This window comes from Anneissia japonica, unplaced genomic scaffold (genome assembly GCF_011630105.1).
Source record: "Anneissia japonica isolate Jap-2015-1 unplaced genomic scaffold, ASM1163010v1 scaffold287758_len931624_cov196, whole genome shotgun sequence".
In the NCBI taxonomy this organism is placed as follows: domain Eukaryota; kingdom Metazoa; phylum Echinodermata; class Crinoidea; order Comatulida; family Comatulidae; genus Anneissia; species Anneissia japonica.
Genome location: NW_022722245.1, coordinates 193,523 through 219,867, shown reverse-complemented (window position 1 = coordinate 219,867; position 26,345 = coordinate 193,523). Strand labels below are relative to the sequence as shown.

Here is a 26,345-nt window from a genome sequence, read left to right as displayed (position 1 = left end):
TTTTTTTTTTAAATCTCATTTTGGGAGGAGGGCACACCCTCTCCAATACCCACCCCCGGCCTTTGGCCCTCAGATAACCCTGCGCGCTATAGTTACACCCATAAATACTTAGCGCCCCCCCCCCCATAAATTATATCCTAGAGCCACCACTGCCACAAAAAATTTCTGTACGCTTCATTTGTGAACACAAATGAAGCCTAGGCCTAGAAATGCATATGGGTATGAGATAACAATAAAAAAAAAAATAAATAAATAAAATTTTATTTATTTAAAAAAAAATTAAAAAATATAATAATAAAATAAAATAATAAAATAAAAAAAAAATATAAAAAAAAAAATAATAATAATAAAATTTTATTTATTTTTATTTATTTATAAAATAAATGAAAATACAAGGCAAAATTAAAATAATTCATCATAATGTTTACATGTCTACCAGGATGTTAGGCTTACCTAACAATAAACTCGACTTTCTAATTTTAAGCAATTTTTAAGCTAGGCAATATGGATAAATCAATATCTTTCTTTGTACACTTGCATATTCTCTTAGAATTAAAAACCCTATTAATCTTGTTGTGTACAGTACTGCACATCAAAGTGGCAGGATGGCTTACTTATTTTGGTTGGTAAATTCCGAAGATTTCTAAAAATGGTATGTAAAATTAAGGGCAGCTGAGCAAAAAGGGCCTTTTTTTTTAAACTAGTAAACATTGAGTTGGGATATATAACACTCAACTTCTTACCGAAATTTTACTGCATTGTTTCATCTTCTCCTCCTGGGGAATTGTATTGGTGACGACAACATTCTCAAACACAGCATTATTGATGCGGGATATAGCTGGACCGGAGAAAATGCCATGAGTCAAGATGGCATAAACCCTCAAGGCCCCGGCATCCTGAAGCCTGTGTAAAGATATAATGAAGTCAAACACTATGTTTTCTAACTTCTCTATCAATATGGTGAAGGTTCTGTAGTGTTTTTTAATTATATGCACTATAAAAATAGTATAGTATGTTGTTGGACTCAACCATCATAATCACCCCATCTGCAACCTTATTATCAATGTGTGTTATTCCTAACACATCCAAAAGCAAGCACATTCACCAATTAAAGAACAGAAAGATGCTTTACTTTGACCTGTGATTAATGAGGCTAAGTGAGTGGAGTTGTCTTACGTGAGAAACCTTGATTGAACCCAGGACCCTAAAATTGAAAGGCATGCATCTTAACCACTAAGCTACTATCATTCCTACACTCATGATAGTAATTAATATGAACAATAGCATCCACCTACTTTTCGGCAGCTAGACATATTGTACCACACGTATCTGCCATGTCGTCAACTAAAATGGCTACCCTGTCCTTTACGTCTCCCACGAGTACCATAGATGATACTTCATTGGCCTTCCTGCGCTCTTTGTGTATTAAAGCAAATTCTACATTCAAACGATCAGCAATCGAGGTAACCCTAAAGACAATTAACAACAAAGATTTTAAATGTTTAATAGTAACATAGACATTTATCCTTAGTAAATGCAATTCATCAATTTAACAGATGTATAGTTCGTCAATTTTAATATTTGGAGGCTTCATTAAGGATTTTAATTCTAAGGCTTTAATTTAAATTAGGGTTTTAATGTCTTAAACAAGTAAACAGATAATAATTTTAATATAATGAATAATTATGACTTAATTTTTTTAACTTGGTTTGTACTAATTTATTGTACATCTTATTCATATAAAATTGTCCCCTTCTCACATGTGTTTACATCTGTAATGGTTTGTTTCATCTGTACTGTATTTTAATTAGTTTTGTTAATGCCAATGGAAATCAATTCTGATCTTATCTTGTTTCACATAAAAACTGACTAAAGGATGTGATCATTCAGGGCTGAAAATTAACCTCCAAACCATAGTGGCCAGCAGGGCCAGTAAGGAAAAAATGAGACGGGCCCTTCCAAAGATATACTGGCCCTATAAATATAATTTTACGAAAAATCAAAATCAATAAAACCAGCAAGATGACATTGGTTTAATAACTTTTTTTAGCCAATTGAATCTGTCTTTAGTCAAAATCATTAGTCCGAGCTGTCAAGGGTACCAGAGCTATCAGGGTACCAGAAAAAAATCCATTGGATTTCGTTCACAATCGACACAAGAGTTTTTATGGCCCAAAATTGTGATTTCAGACCACATTAGGGATTGGCAATCAAAATAACATTATTTGATAGGCAAATTAATATTTTTAGCACACCAACGAGGTACAGTAGTTTAGAAGTTTTCTAAATATATAACACAAAAGTTGGCCTATATTATTCTCATTTTAGTTAAGAATGATATCAGGAGGGGGAGGGGAGGCCAAGGAGCAAGAAAAATCGCCTACTTTTGGGAGTTAGTGGGACCATAGTGTCTCCAGAAAACCTGTATTTTATGTATTTTCAGCATAATTATGTATCAATACATAAAGCGGTTGGCACGTCAATTGTATCTTGGACTCCCAACTAGGGATACTCCCCAAGGAGCAGAGTAAGTTGCACTTGCTGGTTTGTCATTGTATGTTATCCAGTGAGCAGGGATAATAACGCTCGCGCCTTTGATCATTCAATTTGGAATTGGCGCCTTATAAATTTTAGGGTATTAACAAGGATAATTCAAAATTACCTAAAAAGAAAGACTGAAGTGAGCTGCAAGTGTGACAAAATAAATTCAGGATTCATAAACCATGTGATACATAATACTCCATTTCATACTTTAAATGTATTTCTTCCACATCAAATAAAACAATAAAATAAAATTTTAAAAAGCCAAAAGATCATAAAAACAATGAACCTCACAACAGTGGCAGTGCCAGCGGCAGCAGAGGGGCTTAAACCCCCATCGGTCTGGTCAAGCCCCACCATCGTCCAAAGCTTGTTGGGCAGTCGGACAAAAAAAATTTTTTTTTAATAGGCCTAGTTTTCCCATCCCAGCCATTTCCGGCCATCTAGAAGTCCAATTTTTTTTTTTTTTAATCTCATTTTGGGAGGAGGGCATACCCCCTCCTATACCCACCCCTGGCTCTGGCCTTTGGCTCTCAGATGATGCTGCGCGCTATAGTTACATCCATAAATACTTAGCACCCCCCCCCCCATAAATTACAGCATATCCTAGAGCCACCACTGCCTCACAAATCTCTCTACAGCATTGGTGAACACAAATGAAGCCTAGGCCTAGAAATGCATATGGTTATGAGATAACAATGTGGATTTTTATAAAATAAATGAAAATACAAGGCAAAATTAAAATAATTCATCATAATGTTTACATGTCTACCAATAACAATAAACTTGACTTTCTAATTTTAAGCAATTTTTAAGCTAGGCAATATGGATAAATTTGACCAGTTTTATCAATATCTTTCTTTGTACACTTGCATATTCTTTTAGAATTAAAAACCCTATTAATCTTCTTGTGTACAGTACTGTACATCACAGTGAGTCTGATCGTCTGGAAATGGGCCCAATCGTCTGTCACCCAAATTTTTCACTGCGATGATCAAGGACTTACGATCTGGACCTAGGCCTAGTAGGCTAGGCCTAGTCTGGGGGATTAAACCGCTACTAGTGCCATCACTCTGCTCTACAGTACCTACACCGTGTAACAAAGCAACCCATGTGGTGCATTCTTAAAATATTACACACATTACTTATGAGACGAGAACACGAAATCATTGATTAAATAATTACTAATGACATTTCTAACACCATCACACGCATAGGACTCGATCTAGCTTAAGCGTAGGTAGTCCTCCATGGATAAACATATGAGACATGTTGCGGCAAAGTGGTTAAGTTGTCGCACAGTCCAGTATTGAGTAAATGAGCTATAAAATATGAGAGCTCAAAAAATTGCTAAAAAATTAAAATTTGTTTCCCACTATAGATCAACAGTTTAATGCCTTATTAATCATATCCCAAAGTATTAGTTCTGGAAGTGGTTAACAAATTGTTTATATAACGTTATTTTTCATAGTTCATTCTATTAAACAGTGTATGCACAAATAACTTTGAAAGGCAATTACTCAAAATCCTGTTTATCTTGACTCTAAGAGTACTGTACTTTCACTTTCCAATAACTTAGGCTTGAAATGTCTAATTTGAATGAATGACCCCTCATTTTAAAGATCACATACTCAGGTATCTGAAAATACCAATAACTTGAATTTCAATTTTTGCTACAACTTAGCCATTTTACCACAACATGCCTCATATGCTCGGAAGTTGTTATGTACCCGATGGTTGGCTGCCTTTAGGTATACTTTGTCGCCAGTTTGCGCCTAAAGGGTACACTACCAGCTAGCCGGCTGTCGTGAATATAGTACCTTCATGTACCTTATACAGCCACTGCCGTGCATCCACCGCGTTAAAATAACAAATCAATACTTGCGAAGCACGCCATGACATTTGCAACTAAACTACCAATAAAACAACACAATAAACTTTGCATGGCTATGGATTGGGGGAAAATGGAGCTTGAACGAAAAAACGATGTATTTTAGCAAGTACTGTATTTGAAACTTTTAAATGATTTTAAGCCTTCGCCCAAAATGGCTAAAAGCAGTTGGGTATTTTTTCGCCAATCCAAAATAGTTTTCACCCAAGGGTCGCCAGACAGGCAATACCCAAGACATTTATTATCGCCCGACACCAAAAAATGTCGCCACTGGTGACCGGGCAACCTCTAATTTTCAGACCTGCTCATTTCACATGCACAACTACACACTATTATAATCTTCATCAACTTTTGAATAACAATTTTTCAAGGACTTTTCAAACTTCCAAATACTGTACTTTGCCATAAATGAACAAACCCTGAAATTATAAAGTAGTAGAAGTTACAGGAATGGTAAGTCAGGATGGCAATAGGAGGGGATGATGGTGGGGAAAAGAGGATGATGAAAAAAAAAAAAGTTGAGATTGTGGAAAATTGGCGGCCAATGAAAGATGATGGGGGTACAAACCTTTTTGCTCCTCCTGCATCTGGTGACACTATACAACTGTTCTTCCATTCAGGAATATTATCTCTGATCCATTTGAGAACAGCTGGCTCGGCATACAAATTATCCACAGGAATGTCAAAAAATCCCTACACATCAAAAATAATTTTGTTAATAATAATAATAATATGTGGTTCTTATATAGCGCTTAATGCCTTAACAAAGCCTCTAAGCGCTTCACATTATTACCCCGGTCATTGGATCAAACACATATGGAACACATTGAACACTAAATGAAATTATTAAATTAAATTATATCTCCATAATATTGCGGCTAGTAATCAGCGCAGTGTTGGAACCTACCAGGTACCCACTTGTACTCCTGGGTGGAGAGAGGCAACCGTAGATATAGTGCCTTGCCCAAGGACACAAGCGATTTACACAGCGAGAGTTCGAACCCCCGTTGTTAAGGGGTAATTCCATAAGTTTGGACTTAATATTTAATATTTTCTATTCAACCGATTTTCAAAATACAGTTCATTTGTATTTATTGCAATGTTTATGTTGAAATACTTACCAAATTACCATACATATATATTAAGCTTTATTTCACTGATTCTGGTAGTGATCCAATAAAATGCTAGGCCAATTTCAAGTACCAAAGGGGAAAAACCAAATTGCAGGTATTTTGACTGTGAGATACATTGGTCCAGCCAAGTTTATGTTAGAAAGAAATTTACCTGGATTTGTGAAGCATGCAAGTCCATGGTAATTATGTGATCAGCACCAGCAACAGACAGCATATTTGCAACAAGTTTTGCAGATATCGGGGCACGACTCTGATGACAGAAATCAAGATTTAACATATTTTTAAATCCTTAAAAAATATGCAAACATTATAAAGTATATCTGAGGTTGCAGGCTGTGATTGGTTGGTTAATAAGATGCTCATTTACAATTACAAGGTCCTACATTCGAACTCTGCAACCTCCATCATAAAAAATCTTGGTAACAATTAGCACATTGAGGGTGACAAATGATGACTTTAGCTGGATGGATCATCCTTGAAAAAATAGAAAAATCTAAAGATGCACGCAAATTGGCCTCAGAGCTCAGCAGAATATTCAGTGGGTATTTAGAATGCCTTGGGTTTAAACCCTTATGGGGATACAGTATTATTATTATTATTATTCTTAAAAAAAATATTATCTTGTTAATATGGTACCGGTATAAGAGAAAAACACAAAAAGTATATTTATATCTTTTAAACTTACTTTATCTTTCTTGTCTTGTCTGGCATATGGAAAGAGCGGAATAACAGCAGTGACACGATGAGCTGAAGCAATTTTACAGGCATTGATCATGATGAGAAGTTCCATTAAGTTGTCATTGATGTCTCCACAACCACTCTGGACAATGTACACATCTTCTCCACGGACACTCTCGCCGATTTCAACACTAAAAGCAATTTAAACAATACAAATATATGTCAAGATTAGATTTTTATCTTTTTATTTGCAGCCTTTTGCATTAATGATCTTTTTTACTGTAAATTACCATATAAATGTACAAAGCAGTTCAGCGCGGTGGAAATGGTTTGGTTTCTCAACCTCAAGGTCGGGTTTCAATCCTTCGCTGTGCATTTCGCTTATGTCCTTGAACAAGGCACTTTATCTATATTTCTTCAGTTTTCCCATCTTTATTAGTGGATACCAGCAAAAGTAACCTGAGGTAGACTAGCATCCCACCCTAGGGGTAGCATGACATCCCCAGTTTCTGTAGCATGAAGCAGATACAGAAACTGGGGATAAGATCCAGGCCTATGAGCCCTAGTGTCTTGGCAAGGATTTACTTTTATATTTTACTATAATCAACCTACTGTACAGACAGTTTGAGTTCAATGTTCACATGATTTTAAAAAAATCAAAATGCATCTTTGATGTTTGTTAAGTCATTTGATGTGTATTAATTTATGTAATAACTTCTTTCGACTTATATATGTATATCAATATCAACCAATTGGAAACATCTGTTGCAAAATCAATACAAATTTCTAATTGCATTAATTCATGCTTACATTTTAATTCAGACACTTTTTTAATCACAACTATAAATGCACTTGTCAATTGTAGTCCTGGCCCCTCTGGACCCGGACCATAGCGGGGCACTAGCTGGGACTGAGCCGGGGATGTACACATAGTTGTGTCACCGTAGTGCCGGGACGTACCTAAAATTTACCCGTAGATGTAACAGGCCCGGGGAATTTTACACGTTAGAGTAGTCGCGGTTTCAGGTGTGTACGGCGGTAAGTGGCACGTTAAAACGAACCACCGCATTGCCGGGAGGTGGCTGAGACTTTCACATGCATGTAACCTTTTTGGAAATTACATCCCCGGTTAAGTCCTCGCTAGGCCTGTGTGGGGGGGGGGGGGCACTACAATTGACAAGTGCATATCTTCGTTAAACTTTTGATCAGTAAGCTCCCACATCCCCTCACATCCGAAGGTACACCTCAGGATGTAAATTCCCTTTAGGATTACCCCTGATACCACATGGTTTTACTCATTTTTAATGTCTTTCTCAATATTTTTAAATTGTAGTTTTTATGTGAGGTACTGAAATAAATCAAATAAATATATAGAACAATATTTTGTTTACCAGTTTATTTATGCAATGCTGTAATTTATATTTTTCCTTCTCTTCTAAGCCTGTTTGCTTCTTCGTTATCCAAAACACAAATTATGAATAAATGTTTAATTGCCATCCAAATTTCAAATTTTTAATAGAGTGTTTCAAATATCGTATAAAGATGATAATGATGATGACAACAGAATAACACTCAGCTCAGCACTCACTCAGCCACTGGGCATTTGTTGCAGAGAAGCCTACCTACCAATCCATTTTACCTAGCCGGGGCTACACAACTTACCACGTTTCCTGATTGCTGAATTTTTTCGTTACCACTTTTCCAAGCGGAATTCCAAGTCGCTCAGCAATTTTTTGTGCTAAATCTGCATGAGAAGAACCACTAAATACTTTGATATTAGGCATTTTGAAGGAATGTGTTCTTTATTAGATGACGAACGTCAACACAAATGCGCCACTTTCAGTGAAACAAATACATGTGTTTCTAGATAGGCCCTATGATATGTAAAGTAAAGCTCGATGGTCATTGGTCACTGATTGCGCATGCCTTTAAGTATCGATAGAGTAAAAATACCCGCTAAAATATCAATTAAGTTTAGGAAATAATCATAACTGGTATATCATACTATATAAAGCGTAGAAATATTTGCATGCATTAAATTTAACTCTACCATTCATTTAATAACCTGAAGGTACTAGCCTAATCTAACAAAATATTTTAATATTTATATTATACAACATAACCCCATCATCGATCACAGGTCGATGAATTCCCATATGCGCGAGTTCATTCGTATATTTCAGGAAATACCCACACTCGAGCGAATTTTGATTTTGAGACTATTAGTTATTCAACACTATCTAATAGGTCTAATATGTAGTAGGCCTATTGGTACAGTATATCGGGGTGCGACAGTGGGGGAGAGCATCCTGATATGTCACGTCGGGTGCGGGGGTTGGGGTGGGTGAAAGCTATCGTCCACATGTAAATATTCAAATAAAGTTACAATATGCAAATTAGGAGCAAAAATCTTAATTTTTCTATTCCTTAACCATTTGTAATGTTCTGAGCTTTTGTACCCAAAGTGTGTAGCACTTAACCATTTTCACAGAAATGTGAGGCCTTCTATGTGATGCAAATGGTTGTGTGTTCTTTCAATGCTAGGCCTATGTTATGTTACATTTATTCACTTGCATGTCGCCTTCAACAACTTACTATACTCACAAATCGAGACTTTTCTTTGGCCCACCTGCAGTAATTATTTTTTATTTCGATTTCAATACAATCATTAAAAGGTATAGGCTAACATTCATTTGAAAAAAGATTTTTTTAAAACTATGCCTTCAGTAGCGGATTCAAGTGAAGGGGACCAAACCGGCCCGGGCCCCCGAAATTTTTCAAAAAAACAAAAAATGGAGAAAATATGAAAAATTATATTCAAAGGGCCATTTCCGGTCGTCTAGAGGTGCCAAATCGTAAATTTTCTCACCTCAGCACAAACCGTCCATTATCTGAAGTGTAGGCCTACACCCCCCCCCCCCCCACCCATCCCACCGTCAGAAAATTTATGGATCGATCCGCCCCTACCTACTGTCGAACTTCTTAATGAATGAACTGAATGGATTCATGCAAGTCACCTGTCTTAATCTTACACACTGTATAATCATGGATGTATAAAATACAAAGTATAATTAGGCCTATCCTTTCTTAGTAATTCGCTTACTGAATTAAAACTGTTATTTACAATTGTCGTATTGCTAGGCTACGTCTACTAAATTTCTAGGTATAGGCCTACGAGACAAGAGATTAGCATGGAACATTCACGCCAAAAATCTATATTTCAAGAATTGGTGTAACATAGGCCTTCAATTTAAATCTCCGAACTTCTGAAGCTGAGATTCTATAAATGTAGGCTTGTATCGCAGGCTACAATTTAAAAACGGGTTACCAAATAATTAGGTGCTAAATTTTGACTTAATGCTAGGTAAGTTAAAAACAGACATTCCTTCCGAGTGGGACTCATTCAAAAATTTGAGGGGGTTCGCTAGAAAACAGGGGGGTTCGCTAGAAAAGGGGGGGTTCGCCCGAACCATAAAAACCCCCCCTGGCTACGGGCCTGAATGACGGCGTCTAAAAAAAATCTCACTAAAAAAAAAATCTTCTTTTTCAAAAACCAACTGTATGTCTATTTAAAATAGTTCTTCCTCCATTTCCAAACCATCTTTGGCACCTGAAAAATTAGGTTGGTCTTGGGTTCGATCTCTAAATGGAGACATAGGCTACTCAACGACTGGCCTCAAAAGAGCATTAGAAAGTATGGAAATCATCTACAGTAAATGAGACCATGTCTGAACACTGGTCTCTAAAATCTGCATTAAGAGGGATTCATGCAAGTAACCTGTCTTAATCTTACACACCTGTATATCATGGAGGTATCAGGGGTGGCGCCAGGATTTGCCGAGGTCCCCAACGGGGGTGGGGGGAAATGGGGGCCGATGCCCCCGAGGGCGAGGGGTCAGATCTTTGAAAATGGTCCAGGGGCGAAGCCCCCAAAAGGTTTGACGATTTAGGGGTTTCCAAAGCTTATTTAATCGATTTTAGAGTCTACTAATATGTAGAAAATACATAAAATTTTGATTTTCTTCACGACAAATTGTGCTTTTTCTCCCCGTTAAATTGTGCTTTTTCTCCCCGACTGGCGGGGGTGGGGGAGGGGCGCAGCTCTCCCCTTCGCTGGCGCCACCCCTGGGAGGTATAAAATACAAAGTATAGGCCTAATTATGCTTTCTTAGTAATTCGCTTACTTAATTAAAACTGTTATTTGCAATCAAATCTCTATTAGTTTAAGTAAGAGACTGAACACCCACCTTTTCACCATGCTGTCTAACCATCTTCTAATGTTCTGGTTTTTTTGTTTTGTTTGTTTGTTTGTTTTTTTATTTGTCTTTGTTAAAGGTGTTTTCCCCATTTTTTCTGATTTATTTATTCAAAAACACATGCTGTGCTCTGGACGGTAAAAGCCTGCAATACATAAGAATATCAAAAATCCAAAAATTATAAAAAAAAAAAAACAAAGGCCAAAACTGCAAGTGGTCTCCATAAATCAATGTTTCTTTTGTCTTAAAAGAATTGAATACTTAAAAATTTGTTATGATTAGGGTTTCTAAATAACTGAATCATTAAAAAAAAAAGAGCATGCTATTCACAAGGACAATAATGCAACTTGGCTCATACCGCAATATAGTTCATCAACAAATTCTAGAAAAAGATGTTAATACTGGTAGTTAAACCAGAAAACATTGAGGGGTACCATCATTAGTATACATGATCAGTACCATGAGAAATGGGTCTATGTTTTGATCAAAACATACTTTTATTGCAATTATCAATACAAAGTAGTTGAATTAACATCAAGAATCATTATAGAATTATTAAAAGTTAAAACAAGGGAATAAGAATAAGGCACCTCAAACAAACACTCGTTAGTTATACAGTAATATAAAATATTCATTAGGCATCAAAATGGGCAACAGAAATCATTAAATTCATAAGTTCGAAAGTGAAATTAGATAAACAATTAAAAATACTGGGCCATGCAGACGACTGCAAAAGGAGCACTTACCAGTTTTGGAACAGCAGACCAAAGTTTAATGATTATGAATTTTGTTTAAATATTTCAATTTTTAACTATAATTGGGAGAGCCTTATGGTGGGCCTTGGTGAAAGATAATGAGTCTATGAGATCCTTTCTGGAAGTATAGCTGATAATTTCTAACAATTTCGTACCAAAGTTATTATAAAATCAACGGCTAGAAAAACTGGCAAAAATGCAATGCATATAGAATTTCACAATAATTGGGAACGATTTTAGTTAAATAATACTATCTTAATGTACAGTATAAGAGAGTGAAAGTCCACTCAACACAATTGGTATATTCTACATGTTTTCAAAACTGGTAATTAAAATGACATTTTAATTCGAATAAAAATATGTCAAACTCTCAGTTATCTATTGACTTTTAATGTAAATTGCATTTTTTTCTATGATGATCATACTTTTATTGAGATGTTTTACGAGAATTTATAATGTTTTAAATTCAAATTTAATTTTAATGTGTAGGCCTATATCATAATTTACCAGTATATGTTTACCAGTACATGTTTTAATTCTAATTAAATTTAATGTGTATTTATTATGGCCCTTATTTATACAGTATTTGTATTTTACCTACGATATAGTAATAATATTATTGTGATTTATGTATGTGGGCCTTATAATATTTTATGAAACTAATTAGGTTTGTGTATTTGTTTTTTTAGATTTAAGCATGGCACTTAATTAATTTAAGGACACGGCTTTGAAAAACAACTTCAATTTTTTAAATATCTGTTGCTTTAGTCAAACGATGCTTTTGATAAACTCCCCTCGAATAAGCACCCCCCCTATAGAACCTTTAAAATAATAGGCCTCCCTCAAATAGCGCCCGATGCGTTTATTTTTTTCTTTGAACAAACGCGCACCCCCTCCCCCACCACCATCCCTAAATGAGTATAAAGAAATCTAAATGGAAACAATATAATTCTCAACACATTCTATTGATGCTCTATGGGCGAGTAGAATTGCATTTTTCCTAACCTACTGGGATCAGGTCACGCAATTTTAGCACATTTTGACGCTCACTGCAATAACCACTTCCCATCTCCCTCTCTATAGATCCCTGGTTCCTAATTAATTAATTTATTTGAAGGGCCAAGTTATTTCATTTTTTCACTATTTCTTGCTTATCTTGCTTGTGTAAAACCATCAGAAAACAAAATTGGTTGTGCCAAGATTTGCCAGATGCAGGGGAGGGGAGATATCACTGGAGGGGGTCCAGTGGACGGAGTCCCGGAAAATCTGATAATTTATTTTGAATACATAGGCTTAAGCACCATAATACGTATATCCACCACCCCCCCCCCCACGAATTGTGTTGAGTTCTCCGTCGGGGGAGCTCCCTCTGGCGGGGGTCCTGCCACCTCAACCGCAACTGGCACCATCGCATAATTTCATTCAAGAATGTGAAATGGATGGAGCAAGGGAATGACTTTGACAGATTGAGGTTCTACTACGCGTCATCCCCACCATGGTTAAGGATGAGGCGTAGTAGGAAATATAGGCCTATTATGGCACATCTACATGGCTGGAGATGGCACTTCCACCTACTTAAATTTGAATATAAATTTCTATTCCTTTTTAAAATCAATTTAGTGATTTTTTAATTTTCCAACCCGGAAAATGTGGACCGTTGGCAATATTTTTTTGGGTGGGGGTGGGGGAGGGGGCTGCGTACGTTGATGTACTTTACTTTACCTACTTCAAAGCCTCGAGTCCACCCATCTCTTACATAGTGAAATTCATCATCATCACATCACCATTATAGTTAAAATGAAGCGCCAACGAATTCTCATGATCTTTTATCAGCGATTTTCGGCAATCGTAGAGATGTAAATAATCTGTATGGTGTACTATATGAAAATAAAACTTTAAAACATTGTCTTTGATGTATTTACTTTACTTTACCACATACGTCGCGACTCCACACCCATCTCAGCCTCACCATGGTTGTGGCCGAGGGGCGAAAATTAGAGTAAATAGTACCTCTAGATTACCGGAAATGACACTCTTAAGCCTTATATCACTATAACAACTCCCTGATTATAGTAAAATTCAGCATCATCACATTATCACCATTATTTTAAAATTTAAAATAAAATAAAACATCATTATCATAGTAAAAATGAAGCGCCAACAAATTTCTCTTTATCTTTTACAAGCGATTTTCGGCAATCAGAGATCTGATTAATTGCTGTGATGTTCCGTAGGCCAACCATAGAAAATAAAACCAATTAGGCCTAATTTTGTTTGATGTATTAGTTTATTTTACCTATGCCTACTTCATGTGCCGAAAACCAATTTTATCTTTACACGCTTTCTTCCAAACTTCTTAAATTATGTTAAAACCGGGGTCATTTATGCAGTTCTTTTCAAAAATTTTCAGGCATCTTTTCTTGACTTCTGAAATCACATTGACGCCAAAAGTCACGTGTGGGGGGAGGACCAACACCGTTAAAAATATGTGGTGGTGGGACGTCGGGTGCGGATCTGGATTCAACTTTAGGAAGGGGTAAAAATGTTCCTAACAATCCCCACCCCCCCCCAACCACCACTAAAATATGGCGGAAAATGTGCTTTTCCGACTACTGAACTGTCTTTTAATGACTTTTAAGTTCTTTAAAATTTTATTTTTTATCGGTCAGGTAATTCTTTCTCATTCTTATTACAGTATATGAGTCCTCCCCAGGAAAATTTTGATTCTTAGATGCCGGGAAATGAGCATTCCCGGCTCTGAAGTGTCTTTTAATGACAGTACTTCAAATTTTAAGGTTTTCACCTCTTAAAAGCGGTCAGGTAAATTTTTCTCATTTTTATTACAGTAAATATGCCTAGGACTATTGTGTATACATACATCAAAAAAAAATGGTTAGTTGCAGACGTAGGCTATTCTTTTTTCTTTTTTTCATGAATCGATGAACCGGAAAAGGAAGAGGTGCGGGGTTCCTGAAAATTTTGATTCTCAGATGGCGGGAAATGAGCTTTCTCGATTTCTGATTTTCCCATTGTAACAAAAAACCAAAATTCAGCTCACGGGTCCTTAAAAGGTAGGTCTAGATTTTTTTATTTTTTTTTTTGGCAGGATCTTCACATCATGCCATTCGCTCACATGGATATTCGGCCAAACGCGGATTCGCACTTGTGTTAATTGAACTCGGCCAGTCCCATTTTGGATTGTTGAATCGTTCTCTCCCGTAACGTTGTAGGTAGTACTATATTTGTGCAGGCTTACGTTAGAGCTGTGTGTCCTCGTTACCCACAAATGTGATTGCACATTTTCCAACTCAGATTGCAGTAGAATTATATATATATATATATGGAACCATGGCTAATATTGCCACTCAGAGAGTTTCGAGAGAATTGAATGAAGTTCAAAGAAGCGAAGAGGTAGGCCTATAGTGTACTCCTCTCCTCCTACGCTAGGCCTAGCCTAGGCCGCGTAGGCTTACCTAATTTACAAATTTTATTCTTGTAAGTAGGGCTAGGCCTAGGCTAGATAGTGTAGGCTAGCTGCAGCATGATGCGCTACAGCAGTTTCTTTGGCCTGGTCTAGGCTAAGCCTATGTGAACTTCAGCCATATCTTCTAGCTTGTCTGGCTAACTATCCGTTGGCATTTGGGCGTATCAACATCAACTTCAAGCTTTGATTAGCCTAGGCCTAGCCCCTAGTTGAATCTAATAAAAAGGTACAAAGTGCATTGCTGTCTCAGCTAGGCCAGGGAATAAAAAGAAATATTATTTTAAAGCGTTTATATCAAATGTTGACCTGAATTGGATGAACAATTGGATAGGCCTACTGCAGACTATATAAATTTTCGTTTGTACGCCAATGAGATACAAAGAAACACCAGCCATGTTTGTACTTGTAACGATAAAATAAAAAGCTAAAAAGCAATTGTTCATATAGAAAATAAAAGAAATATAAGAGAAGTTTTTATACTAGGACGATTCGATAACGATTTATTTATCGATAACAAAATATTTTGACAAATCAATTCAAGTGACGTCATAATCATGGTAAAAAACGATAAAATCGTTGTTACTACTACGAATTATTGTTTTTCAATGAATATGACATCACTTAATTAATTTGTCAAAATATTTTGTTACCTTATACAAGATAAATCGTTATCGAATCGTGCTAGTGTAAAAACTGGTCTAGAGTGGCTTATTATTTTTAACAATTTTCTCAGTGGGAGGAGACAACTCCTTTCCAAATCCCCACTCAAGCCTACAGCCCTTGGATGGCGCTACGCATAACAGTACAATTCTTGCCCTGCCTATCGAGGCGTTGCCGTGCCGCTGGGAAAATCCTAGAGCTGCCACTGTGTGGAATATGGTTATACCAGAGATATGCAAAATAGACAGTCATTGTACATACACAAAAATAATTTTATGATGGAGAACCTTTTTTTTTTTATCAATTGTTGTAAGAAGAAAGTACACCTAGTTTGATCTGGAGTACCTTCAAACCCACTACTTCACATATCTATGTTGCTTTAATAAATGTTTAATTATATTTAACAGGCAGCAAATAGTCTAATTGAACTAAAGCTAGTGGAAAGTAATTGCACGCACCTTCGAGGAACTATATGTGGGCCACCTGACACAGCCTACGAAGGTGGCACGTTTAATTTAGATATCAACATACCAGAAACATATCCATTTAATCCACCAAAGGTAAGGCTCTTTGGGCTTAAGAGTACCCCAGTACTCACGGAATTGTGAATAAGAAAAATCATCTGATTAATTTGGAAGGTGCCACATTTATTTCAGATATCAACATATCCAAGAAACATCCATTTAATCCATCAAAGGTTAGGCTATGCAGGCCTTCAGTACTCAAGGAATTGTGACAATAGTCATTTCTGTGAATTCAATTTAGGTGGCACCATTATTTTAGATACCGCCATCCTTTCTTAGGAGGAGGAAGAGCATTTTTAGTGTGAATCACACCAAGGTTAACCCACTAAGTCTGAAGACTACAATGTGTAGTCACACAAAAATTCAGGCAAATAAGTACATACAGGTCTCTACAATATGTGCTATATTATAAGTCAACAATTATTATATAGTGAACATTACTGATGTACTGTACATCATTGTTTTTTTTTTGCCATGTGGGATAGAACAGGTAACACTTGGTAAATTAATAATAGTGTATATTTGTATAACACCGGTATCCATTAAACAAGATGCTCATGGCGCTTGATATGTGGACTAGGAACAATGACTTTCTTCGTCCGTAAGGGTCCCTTCATGTCTATGCTACCCAGTACCAGCAACTCTTCGTCGTCAACAATTGTGGTGCTAATCCAAAGAATTCTATATTCAGTGTTATTTAGTGCCATATTATTAACATTTGTTGTATTAGATGATGGTGGTAGAAATTTTTTCACTCAGGTAAAATTCATCACAAAGATCTGGCATCCAAATATCAGCTCAGTAACAGGTGCCATATGCCTCGATATTTTGAAAGATCAGTGGGCAGCTGCCATGACACTTAGAACAGTATTACTTTCAATACAAGCATTACTAGCTACTCCAGAACCAGATGATCCCCAGGATGCTGTTGTTGCTAAGCAGGTGAGATAAATACAACTTGCATACTTATTCTGTCTCTTAAGCATCAATAATGTTAATAATATTCAAATAGTAAATTAAAAATAAATGGAGGGTGGTGGGAGGCGGTGGCGATATCCCCGACAAGAGCAAAGTGGGCCTGGTCAGGCATTGCTCAAAATCTTTTAAAATTGTTCCTGGGGAGCGAAGTCCCAAATAACATGACATTTAGGGTTTCAAAGTCTAATTTAATCGATTTTAGAAATGTAGATAATAAATAAATAAATAATACATTTTTATTCTCCCTTACAAATTGTGGTTTAAATTCTCCGAGGTCTGCAGTCTCGGCATTTTTTTACTACCTAGGCCTATAAACTAAGATTTTTTCCGAACGCTCGACTTTACATCGTCATCTACAGGTCGTGATTTTGTTAGTTATTAAGTATAATATATATGTTTTTATATACAAAAATCGCCTAACAAATATTGTTTTAGCATTACCTTTAGCATGGGAAATATCAATTTCATAAAAGCTACGATCGTATCAACCCAGGTTGTCTGTGCTTCTAAGCTGCCCATGCATGTCCATGCGCATGTCCAGAAGGATCTATGTGAGATTTTCCACACATGTACTTTTGATAGTAGTGAAGTCACGATGCAATCGTGTTTGTGTTTAAGCGGACAGTAGGATTAGACCTACAATATGTTTAATTTGGTTGTTTTTAGATGATAAACAACATTTTAAATATGATGATAATACTGTACAATGAAGACAAATAATAGATGTAGATAGCCCATATGGATTCAATTGGGCGATGTTTTATGCCTTGGCTGGCTAGCGGCACTCCTACCTAACCTACGAAACGAATAGGCCTAGCTAGATGAGAAGGACAAGCACACATCGTATGTGTGCCTATTAAAAATAATTATTGTACAATCAAATCTGTTTACGAACAACCAGTTTCCTTGGTTTGACGACGTACTTTAAATTTAGTTTCTGCTATAGCCTGTTTCAGTCAAAGTTTTGACTTCCCAAGCAGTTTTTGAAGCAAAGAAATCTAGGCCTAGACTTTGGCAGTTCTGGCTCAGCAATATGGTCAGCAATTGCTGATTGCCAACGTGAAATTCATGAACTGCGGTTTTTCTCCCCGACTGGGGGCCCTGACCCCCCCACTGGCACCACCCCTGCATTGTAGCCTGACGAAGTCATAGTGATAACAATAGTGAGCTTTTGAAATGGGCAACTCCATGGGCAACTCGGGGAGTTGCGACGGGAAATTCAGTCAACCATGAACGTCGTACTATGCACTTCCCATCTCAACATCAAAGCTGTTTCGATTTACTGGACGACACGCTCCCTCGTATCGCGTAATCAATTATGCAGGTGCCCCAGCAAGCGCGTATTTGTAAAACTCATGTTGCTGTAGTCAGCACAACGTCAAATCTTTTAAAGCCTTTGGTCAAATCCACACAACAAACAAATTTCCCATGTATTTGCGTGCGCAGTACGGTTTCACGCTCCACTGCCCTTGTAGAACGCTGCGTCGTCCAAATCGAAAGCTGCTTATTGGCGAAAGCTGGCAGTAAGTTTACATCCATTGTGTTTGTTTTACTATCGATAAACCAGTCCTACAGCAATAATGATAATCCGGGGCTCATCCATAATTTTTTGTTGGGGTGGCAATCAAGGCCCTATTTCAAAAGTGGGTGAGGAGGAAGGTTTTTTAAGTTGTTCCCATAGCTATTGTTGGGTTTTAGGGAGCTAAATTTCCGACTTGAAATATTGAACCCCCCACCCCATTGAAAAATGTCCTTTATGTAACTCACAGTGGAGTGAAAAAAATATCTTGTACTGCTATGGGCATTTATAACGCACCTCTTCCTAATGGTTATAAAGCGTAGTTCTTTTCCCTGATCCCACCAGGTACCCATTTGTACTCCTGGGTGGAGAGAAGCAATGCAGATAAAGTGTCTTGCTCAAGGACACAAGTGAAATGCACAGCAAGGGATTGAAACCCGACCTCGAGGTTGGGAAACCAAACCATTCCTGCTGCGCTAAACCGCTTCCACATAAAAACGATTGTATACGCAAAGTCAGGTGTATCTTCGGTGTGTCTCTTTTCTTGAACACCTCGAAGATATATCAGACCTAAGTATACAATCATTTTTATTCTTTTCACTCTATCGTGAGTTAAAAAAATACGTTATTGGGGTAAATATTTAAAATCTGCAATTCAGACCCGAAACTGACTTAGAAAATAGGCAGGAAAGCTATCATTTTAGTCGATGTGTGTTTGATTTGTAATCGTTGTGCTAGTTGAAGTTTGTTTTAAGAATACAAAATGAAGTACTTTTGAAGTTTAGCCCGAACTTCCACTATAAGTGTTCGTTTTAAGAATACAGACGTTGGTCAATCCAGTATTAAAAGCAGATTATTAAGGACATAGCTACTGTACTTTATAAATTGTATTTTTCACCATGAGAATTCTGTGACATAGCATGTTTAACCATATTACTGTAAGGTTGTATTAAAACCCTAAAGGCAGGCTCAGGTCGACACGGAACTCAACTCAACTCAACTCGTCGACATGAGCGCTCCGCGCAACTGAAAGGAACTGACCGCAACTGAAAGGAACTGACAGTCGCGCATATTTGTCGACATGAGTCAAGTTGAGTTGAGTTGAGTTGAGTTCCTTTCAGTTGCCCATGTTCAACTTTTTGCGTAAATTGAAAGGAACTGAAAAAAGCGCGAAAAAAATGCTGATTCGGAAGTCAAAGGAACTGAAAACGTTGATCCTGATATTAATCGTAATCAAGATGCATTAACTGAAAAAAGATATTATATTACAATGTTTTGTTAATGGCAGATTACTTTATTCTTTGTTTTAAAAAATATAGGCCATAGGCCAGATTTTTATTCTAACACGTTAACAAGTAGGCCTAGGCTAGGCCTAATAATAATAATAAAATAATAATAATAATAATACAGCATATACTTACCATATTCAAACTAGCCTAGGCTAGGCCTAAAGTGTAGAAAAAGGCAGGCTTCCTATGCCAGGCCTACTAGTCTACATAAACTCTACGTAGGACGAGTAAAGACGTGACAACTAACTGGCATGCAGATCTCACTTCCAAAATCCATTTTTACGAATTATAAATAATCCAGTAATTCTTGGGAGTTAGTTTTGTACAAATTCTTTAACAGTAGAACATTTATCTAGGGCCTAGGTTTAGGTCAAAAAAAGCTAAATTCCTTTTTCAGAAAGTCCCTCTGCAGTGTAGTGTTAAATTATGAATTCTATCAAAAGTATGCTGCTGCATTCGCGTAATATTAAATTAATACATTTTTATAACATATTTGACAGCTGATTCATGTAAACATTGTCACATATAAAATGCATTCGTGTATACTTGTTGTTTTTGTTTTTGTTTTTTCATATAGAAAAAGACCTTTCTTGTTTTAATTGTTCCTTCAGATTTTGCATGATCCCATTTCAAATAGACCAATATGTGATACACTTTTCTAAATTAAAAAAAAGAGTAGATAAACTTCAAAAATAATTTTATTATTTTTAACCACACGTCTAATCTTACAAGCATTCAAACATTTATTTGCAGTTGATGAGATTTCGAAGAAAATGAAATCTTTAAAAACTCAATTCTGTCGACTACAAACAGGCACCATTTGTTTCAGTTGCTGGTCGTCATTTTCAAAACAAAAAAATAAAGTACATACACTTTTTAAAATAATTACATGTTTTAATAAAAACATTACAGGCATTTTGCAGTTGATGGGATTTTGTGGGGAAAATGTTTTTAGCCAATAGTTCCTTTCAGTTGCCAGTCGACATGAGCCAAGTTCCTTTCAGTTCCATTCAGTTGCTCGAAGTCGACATGAGTTCAGTTCCTTTCAGTTGCGCGGAGCGCTCATGACGACGAGTTGAGTTGAGTTGAGTTCCTTTCAGTTCCATGTCGACCTGAGCCTGCCTTAAGAACAAATCAAAATATTATATAATGAATTTTGCAAAACCACACTCTTCAAACACAATGGACACCATCTACCCAAGTCACCATTGTTCTATCAACAGCGCATTTCATCAGAATCCTAATCTGGAGTCGTCATCAGCTTTATAAGGACCTCCTTATAGCTTATCATCATCCTTCTACTGAAGATGGTGAAACTTAGATTATACTTACCAAAACGTTTGGGGTATTACAATCCAAAAACGGTTCTTCTTGGAACCAAAATACCATCAATCAATTGAGATTTGTAGCATATGCCATATGGTGTACTGGAAACATATAATTTTTTAACAATGAATTTTATTATTGTGTTTAGTACAAAGAAAACCAGTCTGAATTTTTAAAAACAGCCAGACATTGGGCATCAGCGTATGCTGGAGCACGCAATAAAGATCATCCAGAATTACACACCAAGATTGAACAACTTAATGGTATGGGATTTGATCAAGTAAGTATGTTTTTTGTGTATTTCAATACACTTATTGTTTTAGTGAGTGGATACAGAAATAATCATTGGCAATGTCATATTTCATCTGTTTAGTTATATTGCCCTGCATGTACTGTATTGACTTTCATAATTCTATGGTTGTATAACAGCACAAATTGCCAAAGCTTCTATTCATATTACATTTTAACTTTTATTTATTTCCATCCGTTTAACTAATAAACAGTTATTTATTTGTTGTTTTTCATTTTATCAGGAGAGCGCAAGGTCTGCATTGTCGCAATGTAATTGGGATTTGGAAAAAGCTATTGACCACTTAACGGATGGCTAGCAATTATACAGATAACCATAGAGCAACAATTAACAATGGACTTCCAAGAGATTTTGATGCAAGAAAAGTGTGTGCTTGGGAAAAGCATGTTCTGGGCAATAAGGAAGAAAAACAGCAAACAGAACAGTAAAAAGTTGATAGGTGCCAAGGTAACAACTGACCAAATATACTGAAGTCACACCACTTGCTATTGGAAAGTACCTTAAACAGTGATTCTGATTTCTCTTGCTGAATAAAATTGCAAAAAACTTAACTAGGTGAAACGGATCGAGAGCTCTTTCCTGGTTGACAAACAAGCCATGGGTGTAACCACCATTATAGTTATGGTATTATAAAAGAAAACAAGTGGAGAATAAATAAATAAATTTTATAGTCATTATAGAAAGAATTAGGTTGATAATGTTTAAGCTCTTTAGTTATAAAAAAAAAAATACCAGAGTGCCACATGCAATGAATGAAAATCAAGTGCCGAACTATAAAATTTTGTTTGAAAAATTATCCAATCTGAGCACAGATTCACATATGGCTCTCCTCGCTGTGATACTGATCCAGCCAATCTAAGCATAGTGGCTCGTATGGTTGGCAGCACTGTGATGCTCATCCAGCCAATCCAAGTATGCTATGCATATGGTGGGCAGCACTGTAACACTGAACTAGCCAGGCTAAGCGTAGTGGCTCGTATGGTGGGCAGCACTGTAACACTAATCTAGCCAAAGTAAACGTAGTGGCTCGTATCTTGGGCAGCACTGTAACACTGATCTAGCCAATGTAAGCATAGTGGCTCGTATGATGGGCAGGACTGTAATGCTGATACAGCCAATCCAAGTGCAATATGCACATGGCATGCATTTTAAACTACTTTTATGATTTGATATGAGTTCCATTTAATCCATTTTAAATTTAATTATAAATTAAATGCAAGTGCAGGCTTATTAACTTATGATTCTAAAATCTTATTAAATAAAATAGATTGTGGTGCTTTAAAGCCATTCTTGCAATAGTACTGAATGCATTAAACTGAAGGCCCACCATTGTCAACTTGCCTGTCAAAAATTGTTCTGTAATGTATTCAACTCTTTTTTTACCCTATGTTACCAGTTAGAATGATACTGTTTTATAGCATAGTTACATTTCAATAGCTTATACTGCTGCTGTGAATTTCCTGCACTGCTCTTTATTAGCACATCTTAGTCCCACCATCATTCTGAAATTTATAGTTCCATATGTGTAGTCCTAGCTGAAGAATTCTCACTTTCTAAAATCAAATATTCTCAAAATACATAAAAAAAACCCCTTTGTAATAGTTCTGGTACCCAACAGCAATATTTATGTGAACCGTGAAAGTAAATTAAAAATTCTACAGTATTCTACCTTATTTGAAAACCCTTGTTCTTAAGGGGACATCTGTAAATGTAACATTAGAACTGAGCATAAAGTGATATAAAAACTGTCTATGAAGCTTTTTGCAAGCACATTGGAAACTTCAATTTTCACCATAAGTTTGCATGCGGCCCTCTGTGTTAAATAAGAAACTTTGGCCCTCTGGTCTGTTTTTATGCCCAACCTTGTATGCCATTGTTATACTGCAGTATTAAGGCCTATATTTACATAGAGTGCAACAGTGGCACATGACAGCAACAAAAACAAAAAAAACAAACCAAATATGTTCTTTATGGGTGCACACTGAATGTGATACAACTATACAATAGAACAATATGTCGCTCAGCATAGAATAATTTTCTATTTCCAAAAACTGTCGCACAACAAAAAATAAAGCCATATACTGTACTGTAAATGTAGAGGAATTAAAATAATTTTTTCAAATGTTTTTCCAAAATAAACAAACAAAATATCACATAACACATATTCTCTTTTATAGGCCTATGATTTATCAGTGTCATCAATATCATCACCATCTTCATCATCTTCAGATATCACAATCTGACTTGAATAATCAACACATTCAAACATCTATTCAAAACACATCTTTTTGTTTTTAATTCTAAATTTTTTTTCTACTGTAAAGTAGTGGCGGATCCAGAAGGAGGCACGTTCCCCCGTTTTGCCTCTAAATTTTAAAATTTTTAATGCATATTAAAGTTGTGTGCTACTCACTGAAACAGTTGTGCCCCCTCCTCTGTTTGAAAAATTCTGCATCTGACCCTGTAAAACCCAGTGAGGCTTTTAGCAAAATCTGCTCAATCGAGATTGAAATATTATTATTATTATTATTATTATTATTATTATTATTATTATTATTATAATGATGCTAAATATTGATGTATTATAAAACATTGCCAGAAAGAGCATTCAAAAGCATTTTTCATTGAAATTTTTGAAGTTATTAGACTAATACTTTGAATACCTCATTGCTTTGTCACTGATATTATAAGAATTAAACTTTATAATTTAAATATCTAATGGTACATGCATGCACCTAAAAAACTCAAAAAATATGATCCCATTAACTTTCCATATATTTAGTGCGTGCAGTCAAAGGTGTTTCTATAGCTTTGTGGCCATTGTGTGAAAATTAGTGTTATCTCAATTGTCATGCCAGGCACATTAAAAGTATGTAGTGGCTTTCAATCTCAACTGCCACTTTATTGAATGCATTCATAGTCTGGTGCAGTGGTGTATCTAGGGTGCAGAAGTTCCCCCTCCCAAAAAGAGCTTGCATCTCCCAGTTTCCACTCCCCGCATTGAAAATTCTAAAGCAAAAAAATCACGCTTAAATAGTTCAAAATAACCTTATATTACCTTATTTTGTAACCTAGCGCACCACTTCCCCCTCCCCCCTTTATCATCAAGCCTTAACTCCAATCTTTGCACACCACCCCATTTGAACACTCATAGGTACACCACTGGTCTGGTACTTATGCTATTTGCCTAGAATGTGAAAAATCCTGGGTTCGGGTCCTGGTTGTGGTTGACTTGTATATTTTATTTCTTGATTATGTTTCTCTTCTGTTTCACATCATTTTGTTGCATTATCTGACTGTTTCTTGGTTTTCCCCTAAAACTATCATATGGTATCCATCTTATGGTATCTCTTGTCTGAAAGTTCTCCATCTATTGCTGGCTAACTCACATTTACATTTTAGATTTTGCTTATTTCACAAGATGATTCAATCAGAGTTTCACATTTATGTGTGTATAAAAACTATAAACCCATTCATACATTATAATTCCATGTGTTCATGTCATAGTATTAGTTCAATGTGATGTTATGGCAGTGACACAATTTTAGTAATGATATTGGCAATTTTAAGGTCTTCATTGCCATCTATGGTCCCACAGAAAGATGAATGAAGGTGCACTCAAATTATGTTTACCAACACATGGGAATCATTGTTTATAATGTCCATTGGAATATCTTGACTGTCGCCATATGAATTATAAGTAATTTCTTCTTAATATTTTCATAAGAATTTGGCTAGAAACAGGTTTCTTTTCACTTTGTACATTTCTGTAAAAAGTAATTGTAAATGACAAATTGTAAATGCGATCATTAATTTGTAGGTAGATATTTTATCTTTATATACCTTACAGAAACAAAATTCAAAGTCTAGAAAATATAGTGGATACTTGCATGAATAAAAACTTAATTCTACATACCAAATAGTATATCTTTGCTGTCAGGCATTGGCATATCTAAGGGAATTTGTGTGGTGAGGCACACCCATTCCCCAAAAAGTATGCCGCTTCCATTAAAAATTTGCTAAGCAGAAATTCCCGTCATTTATCCCAGCTAGCAGCGGCCCTTTTGCTTTTCTTTCATATGCCTTGCCATCAGCCATCCCAGTTGCTTCTTAACACTACTGTATTGCAATGAAGTAGTAAACGTATTATACTACACGGATTTGTGTGTGCTTTGAGCATTTATTTTATTAGTAAGTATATTGTAGTGACTAGAATTTCAGGTTTTTAGTAGTATATAATCCACAGGCAGTTATTTCATGTAAATTGTGAAGATTATTATTCATAATCTGCAATGCCAATCTTCAACCATGCAATATCATAATTGGTTTTATTAAACTTGCAATTTAAAATTAATTTTGATTAATAATTGGAAATTGAATGTTATGACCGATATCATTTTGTGAGGCTGGCCAACTCTCTGCTATCATATACCCTTTGTGTACAGCTGCATAGTATGTTTTTTGTGAGATAATAAAGGTGTATTGTCTGTGTTGAGAAAAAAACAACTTGAAAATTAAGATTTAATGTATGAATTGCTTATTTTGTTTTAATAATTTTCAATTCAAGTAAACAGTCTACCAATTAAGTGACATAAGGAAAACTATTTTTGTTTGCATAGACATAGAATTGACTGGTAATTAATTTAAACATTGTGAAAACTGATTTGTTTTGACCTGTGAATACTTATTTGTTAAATGAGCAATTCTATTCTTTTCTATTTTAAGGTTTTCCAATTTCACTACAGACCATATATTTTTAATGCACTAAAGAAACTTTACTGTCTTTTTTAAGTAAAAAAATATATTAAAATTTGACTTGCTCATTCTTTACTATAATGTCTCTATCAACAGTAGTGTTACTTTGTAGAGAAATCTGAAATATAATAAAGTAAATAAAACAATTAATGTGTATAAAATGTGAATTTATGGATGCAAGTGGTGGTGTGGTGTCAGGTCTGTGTTACTCGGACTTGATAGGTCAGTCATGTTGTAGAATAATAA

The 26,345-nt window shown here is 35.9% G+C and overlaps 2 protein-coding genes across 2 annotated transcripts in view; one reads left to right on the top strand and one right to left on the bottom strand.

Annotated features, from left to right (window-relative positions):
* LOC117111794 (ribose-phosphate pyrophosphokinase 2) overlaps positions 1-8,131 on the bottom strand; it is a 9,497-nt gene extending 1,366 nt beyond the window's left edge. The window contains exons 1-6 of the mRNA XM_033254784.1: positions 7,906-8,131; positions 6,251-6,434; positions 5,717-5,815; positions 5,001-5,125; positions 1,296-1,469; positions 744-903 (exon numbers count right to left, since the gene is read on the bottom strand). Of these exons, the coding sequence (XP_033110675.1) occupies positions 744-903; positions 1,296-1,469; positions 5,001-5,125; positions 5,717-5,815; positions 6,251-6,434; positions 7,906-8,027 (864 nt within the window). The 5' untranslated portion in view covers positions 8,028-8,131. The remainder of the gene's footprint in view (positions 1-743; positions 904-1,295; positions 1,470-5,000; positions 5,126-5,716; positions 5,816-6,250; positions 6,435-7,905) is intronic.
* A 6,315-nt stretch (positions 8,132-14,446) lies between these two features.
* LOC117111787 (ubiquitin-conjugating enzyme E2 K-like) lies at positions 14,447-26,255 on the top strand. Its single transcript, XM_033254778.1, has 5 exons — positions 14,447-14,665; positions 15,806-15,958; positions 16,682-16,864; positions 21,183-21,314; positions 21,568-26,255. Exons 1-5 carry the CDS (start codon positions 14,603-14,605, stop codon positions 21,640-21,642), a joined length of 606 nt encoding a protein of 201 aa, XP_033110669.1. The 5' UTR covers positions 14,447-14,602; the 3' UTR covers positions 21,643-26,255.
* Positions 26,256-26,345: the final 90 nt, after the last annotated feature.